Below are 6,953 nucleotides of genomic sequence, written 5' to 3'. Positions count from 1 at the left end.
CACACTAAATTATTACTCATATGTTCAAAATTTTAATTTGAGTCACATGTTTAAAATTTTAACTCACATGTTCTAAATTTTAGATCAGTTCTCATGTAAGTATTCTGTCAAAAAAAAAAAAAAAGTTATCATATAAGAATTCTCACATATGGACCAATTCTCACCGGATCCCTCCTCTATATATATATTAATAAATAAAGAATGCAGGACTTTCATGATACTGAAACAAAATCATGACACATCTTATTCAACAAAGCCATCAAGCCTTTTGATACTAAAAGCGGGACAGGAAAATTATTAATGAATACAAGCTTCATGGCCATCTACTAAACATGAAGGCTCAAAAAAGGAAGAAAATTCCATCCAAAATCTGACTTCTTAGATGGCGTAAGTTACAACGAGACGAACAAAATCCCATTGCTTAATTAAACTTAGAGAATAGAGTCTCTAAACAAAGTATAGTTGCCTCAATTAGATCTGAGCTAGGCATGGGAGATTGGATCACTTTCTTCTAATTTTGACCTTGAGACTCCACATAAGCTTCCCCTGGGGCATTGGGATGGACTTTGGCAGGCGGAGAGGTATCTCATGCTCCCCCAGTGATGACAAAGGATTAGGCATATACAAATTTTCAGGTTCGACTTGAACAGAAAGTTGCCTTGCCACCTGGAAAAATTGAGTTATGTCAACTTTAGATAAATTGTCTCCTGTTGTGTGCATGTAACAGTTCCAGATTGGAAGATTCAATACATTATTCAGTTATCAGTATCCAACTATCAATCAAGTTCAATGCAACAATGATGGAATTGCATCCAGATATGAGTGAAGTATTCAGAAAAGAGTGAAATCATACCTCAGCAATAATCTCGTCTTTTGTCACAGGTTCACGCAACTCATTGTCAACCTTAAAATATCTTCTTAAAACCTACAAAAAAATAAATTAACTTCCAGAATAATCATAATCACTTCTATGTTCAAACCTTCATGGGCTCATGGCTTCACAAATGATAGACACATACATATATGATAATTTGGGGGGGGGGGGGGGGGGGGGGGGGGGGGTGTGACATGAAACAGCAAGCTGAAGTTATGAAGACAAAACTCTGCCCTTACTGCGCAAATTCTGTTGAGTCATGAATCATATTCTTAAAACCAATATTAGATCCAAGGTGAGTTGGGATAAGATCAATGTATCTGTCTCTAACCCTTTTTCGACCAGGATCAGTACCGATTGGGAGAACCAAACTACCTATATCTCCCATTCTACCCCATACCCCTGGAACTTTCTCCTCCTTTCTCTAGTCAATTTGGAAGAGTTGGAATGCCTGGCATTCAATAAAGTCAACAGCCTCAACATCACCTTTGACTCTTAGTTCAAATCTTCTTATTAGGCTGCTACAGAATAAATCTTCACTGAAGAAAACCACCCTGTAGACATAAAGCCCAACCCATTGGCCCATCCATCTGGTTCTACCCTCAGCCAAACATCATTACAGTAAATGTGGATACTTCTTTTTGCTACTCACCTACTCCTCTGAATTGCTGGTCCAAGGGTTCATTCATAAGCTATATTGCAACTCCCCCATTGGAAGCTGAATTAAATAGAATAGAAATATAAAGGGTCAATGGGACCAATGCATAATCTCGTCTAATTGTTCCGAAGCAGTCAAGGACATACCAGATTCTAACTACAATAAAAGAAGGCTAACAATATCACAATTCGCAGAGTGCCTGGATCACCTACCAGGAATCAGGATTAAATATCTTGAATCTAATTCAGTAGCAGATAGCCTGGCAAAGCAAGCTAAGAGTACTGCAGATCAGTTGCTCTATCAAAATATTTTGCAAACCCCTCCGTGGGCCTGTAAACACTTTCTAATTAAGGATACACTTGGTAGTTGGTACTCAAACAATTGACATTGTACTGTGTATGCAGACTGCCATCCCTTTACAGGAGACTTTTGATCGTTCTTAGAACCAAGCTAGATTCCTTCCCCCTCCCACCCACCCCCCTCTCTCTCTCTCTCTCAGCAAAAGAAGATAAACTCTGTTTTTTTTGTTTCATGTATGCAATTTCCTGCATATGAGGGTATCGAGGTGAGCCAAGCCCGCGTCCTCAGGAAGATCTCCTACATGTTTTCCCCCACGCAAGGGAATCTTTCCTTCATGTAAACTTCTCACCAACCTTGTGATGGTGGGTACCTCACTATTCCTAGTCAAGAAGGACCGTAAATGGAAACATCTGGACTTCCATTCACTAGTGCACATATTTCTGGATAGGTTGAATAAAACGTAATCCTACCCTGAAATCATCGCCAATACTCACCTTCTTTAACAAACTTCACTTGTAGCACCCACATTTTACATCAATGAAACATCAAAAAGGTATTACCAAGAGAGGGGCAAAATTTCAATGACATTTCTGGTTTAATGATTTACCAGCACCCATCTATTCGAACTATATCGGGGCAATAAGGCAAACTACAGTTTCAGACTACAGAGTCATAGTTAAAGGGTAGAAAAATTTATTGCAGAGCAGCTTAGAGCTCATGCTTAAACCTCTTCACTGCTGCAGATTAAATGGCAATTAAGCTACTGAACATAATCAGTGAAACATGAACCAAGAAGTAATCCTTTTAAAACTCAGTCAAAGCTCCACTGACATCAAGGATGATAAGGAAATCCTCCAGTCTGACCAAAGAGCAAAGACTGCATGTAAACAAGGATAGTGCTAGTGCTAATGTTTGCTATCAGGAAGAGTTACCAACTCTAATCAACTTTGGGGAAATAGATACAGCCAAAAACAAGGATATTTCAAATGATAAACTATCATCCTCAAATTCCTCACAGGAACAAAAGACCCAAAAATTTCGAGAAACATGGAAAATTGGTGAGAGTCGTTATCACATTATCCTGCATTTGGTAAATAGTCAGTACAACAGCAGCAGGCTGGCAAGAAGTGTTAATGGACAGTAGGCTAATATAAGGGGAAAAATTTCTAAATTGGCACTCCTCAGCAGAATTTTGGCTGCATCACTATATCATACATGGAAATCAAGGAATATTTAAAGTTCAAATGATCAAAGGAACTTCCAATAATTTTATTTTTTAAAAAAAAGATGGTTAAACGGGTAAATTGCAGATGCAATGGTATGGAGAAGACGAAGAGGCTTGTACAAGAGTTTAGTTGGTACTATAACTTTTTTCATGAGAATCATGACCATTTCAGCATTACACAGGGAAGGCTGAGTTTGCCTACCTATATGGTACACTTTACTTCTTCTATTGATGCATTCAGGTTATGGTGTTTTCTCCTGTGAATTCCCAACCTTAAGCCTGTTGGGGTCCAAGAAATAACAGTTGTCATAAGACCATCTCCAATGGTGAGACTTGAGGGAGTTTCTTTAGGAGAGAGAGTATTTTTTGCAAAGGATACCAATAAGTTGGTATCTAAACTTAGCAACTCCAACTCCAAAAGAAAGTTGCTTAGTTTAGATACTCAACTTTGAGTCTCATTTGACAAAAAGTGTAGGCCCTTATCAATATTATAATATGTTTTGTAATTTATTTAAGTTTTAGTTTTATTTTTTTTTCTAAAAAAACTTATAATATGATTTGGTGGGCCATAAATTAAAAGTGATATTAGTATACTTTACAAAGTCTCACCATTGGGAAATTAGACTTCACATGAGTTGCTAACCTGAGGAGTGGGTTGAGTAGCACCATTGGAGGTAAAAACACTCATTTTGTATTTCAATACTCAAAGTTGAGTCTCACCATTGGAGATGGTCTAATAAGCAACCAAGCCGTGCTGCGCCAAAATCAGAGACCGGTGATGCTCATTTGCAGGCCCATTTAACCCGGTGATGCATGCATTAACCCAAACAAGGTTAGGTTTCATACTACTATCAATGCCATGAACAAATTTCACCAGACCATGACTCAGGACCCCTTCCAAAGTAAAGTCTTCCAGACAGGTTTCCTCACCAACCTGAATTCAATTATACACGTTCCTCTTTTCATATCCTGGAAGCTATGAATATGTACTTCTGGTTAACTGAATATTTCAAAGTATACTTTCCTACCTTGTATTTGAACATAACAACACGACATAATTTGATCAAAATATGAGGCAAACTTGATTTTGATCAAATTCTAATGTGCAAGAACAATTTAAATGCTGATACACATCTAGTGTGATTTCAAAACTTGGTTAATTAGGGTTTAGCACAAGATATTGCTTCCTTAACTTATTTTCATAAGGTGCTGAAGACAAAATTAAAGTCAGGTGCTATAACATTTCCCTCCAAACAAATTTTGTAGTGTTATACTCATCATTGTTTTTGCTGAAGTAGAATATGAAGACAAATTCAGTGATTTTTGTTTCATGCATGCATTTTCTTTAAATAACTTAAAGAAGGAAAAATAAAACTGTCGAGTGGAAAAAAAATAAATGCCATCACTCAAGCTCAGCTAAACACAACATAGTAAAATATTGAAATGTGGAGAATATGCCCCTTTGATAAAATTACATATACAAAACACTAACCACTGTTCCATTATCCAGCCGTTTTGCTGCAGCAATGTACTCTTTCATCAGATCCTGCTTACTTTCTTTCACCACCTTAACTTCTTCTTCTTCTAGAGGTTGGTAAATCTGATTTTCACAGGAATTGTTTCACAAAATTAGACTGATAAAATAATTGGGAATCCAACTTTACATAGAGTACATTTCAGCAGAGCACAACCATCAGTGCAAATAACTACGAAGTATTAAACAAATAATACATTAAAGTTAGCAAATTACCTTCCTTTGCTCCTTAACCAGATAGGCAAACTTGTCAATGTTTGGCACTGCAAGTAGCTTAGGCATAAGATAATTCCGGAAGTAACCGGGAGCAACCTTCACAGTCTCACCAGCTTTCCCGAGCTTATCCATGTTCTGCATAATTTAAGTTAATAAACTAAATGTCAACCATTGCAGCTACCATAACATAAACAAACACATCTCTTGTAGGGTTCTCTACAAACCGTTGTAAGAATAACTTCCAATTTCCTATATCGGACTCCTTGACCTGTGAAAAACAAGGATGGGAGATAACCATCTGATCTCTTAACGCCAGCATCTTGGCCAATTCGACGCAATATATTTCTCCCACATTGATAATATGCCATCTGAACCCGATTCTACTCTCACCTTCATTTTCAGAAAGAACAACAATCAGAACAATTTGTAATTTCACCAAATCTGAACACATTCAATATCCTCATTATAAAACCATAAATGGGTTTACTCCAAATTTGAAAATCAACCCGAATTTCATGAATAATATTATTTACACATACAATCCTCAGAATAAAACCATAAATGGGTTTACTCCAAGTTCGAAAATTTACCCGAATTTCATGAATAATATTATATACACATACAATCCTCAGAATAAAACCATAAATGGGTTTACTCCAAGTTCGAATATTTTCCCGAATTTCATGAATAATATTATTTACACATACAATCCTCAGAATAAAACCATAAATGGGTTTACTCCAAGTTCGAAAATTTAACCGAATTTCATGAATAATATTATTTACACATACAATCCTCACAATAAAACCATAAATGGGTTTACTCCAAGTTTGAAACTTTACCCAAATTTCATGAACAATATTATTTACACATACAAAATTGCCAACTAAGCTCAAGACCCACATAAAAATCATCAGATAATTGATCCTAATTCCAAACAATTCTAATTTTTCGCAATTAATTAATCAAATATAGGTATGAACACAACCTATGTTACTAGGACAAATATCAATTTAAGCTCATAAATTTCTTCTCTAGCAACAAAATCGAGTTTAGTAATTATAAAAAATAGTTCAATAATCGGGTTTAGAAGAACCCTAAATTGAGTATACTGAGAAGTAAATTAACGACAATGCCAAAATTGTGAAGTTGAGATTTGATGATTGCAAAAAGAAAGTAACAACTTACCTCGGAAGCTGCTTCAATGGAAGATACAAATATCAGAAGGCGCCTCAATGGAGAATGTGGAGTGCGCTTCAATGGGAAAATGAGAGAGTGAAGAGGACAGAATTATGTTTTAGGTAGGTTAGCTTAATTTCTTTTCTAATTTTTTTGGGAAATTTCAATGGTAACACAATAATTTTTAGTTTTTTCAATGTTGAATTGTAAAAAAATTTATTATTTTTGGTAACCTAAATTATTTATAATTATTACCAACTAGGTTAAATCCCGTGCCATGCACGGTCATAATTAAATTTTACAACAAATATATTATAAATAATAGTGTAAATTCAACATTATTTTATCTAAAAATATTATTTGTAAAAAAATAACTTGATTTTAGTTCATACCAATACCAAATACTGAAATAAGTAAAGGTTATTGAATTGGATTATATAAAAAAAATATATAATAATAGAAATTTAGAATCTATAAGGTTTTATGTAATAAAATTAAAATATTAGCTTAGATTTGTACCCATATGCGAATTAATATACATCTATCCTTAAATTATTAATACATTTTCACAGAAATATGAAAATTTATTTGATTTTATTTTACTTTAGAATATTCAATATTTCGTAATCAACTTTTTAAATATATTTTTAGTGAGTAATAGGAGTTTTATTTTTATTTTTTAAAATCATATAAATATTAGAGTAATTAGATTAAATTTTCCAATATATGTTATGTATTATATAATTGAATGATTTTGTTCTTATAAATGTTATATAATTTTAAGATTTATATAATGTATGCTACCAAATGATATTTTTTTAATTAAAATAAATTTTATTGTCAAATGATGAAAGTTGGAGAAAAAAAAATTAATATTGACAATATTATAATAATATTGGAAAATAATATGTTACAATACCTTATTTTTAATCTATCTTAGTATTGATGTAACTAAAAGTTTCCTAGT

General features: G+C 34.0%; 1 protein-coding gene across 1 annotated transcript; it reads right to left on the bottom strand.

The window, feature by feature from the left end:
* Positions 1-218: 218 nt before the first annotated feature.
* Positions 219-6,128, bottom strand: LOC145557583 (uncharacterized). Its single transcript, XM_081618758.1, has 6 exons — positions 5,996-6,128; positions 5,032-5,197; positions 4,808-4,942; positions 4,550-4,657; positions 854-925; positions 219-666 (listed from the first exon to the last, which is right to left on the bottom strand). Exons 2-6 carry the CDS (start codon positions 5,173-5,175, stop codon positions 502-504), a joined length of 624 nt encoding a protein of 207 aa, XP_081474884.1. The 5' UTR covers positions 5,176-5,197; positions 5,996-6,128; the 3' UTR covers positions 219-501.
* Between the last annotated feature and the right edge of the window lie 825 nt (positions 6,129-6,953).

The sequence above is a fragment of the Chenopodium album genome, chromosome 1 (assembly GCF_948465745.1).
Source record: "Chenopodium album chromosome 1, dcCheAlbu1.1, whole genome shotgun sequence".
NCBI classification, from domain to species: domain Eukaryota; kingdom Viridiplantae; phylum Streptophyta; class Magnoliopsida; order Caryophyllales; family Amaranthaceae; genus Chenopodium; species Chenopodium album.
The sequence above is the reverse complement of the archived record's forward strand: the minus strand, read 5'-3'. Positions and strand labels throughout refer to the sequence as shown.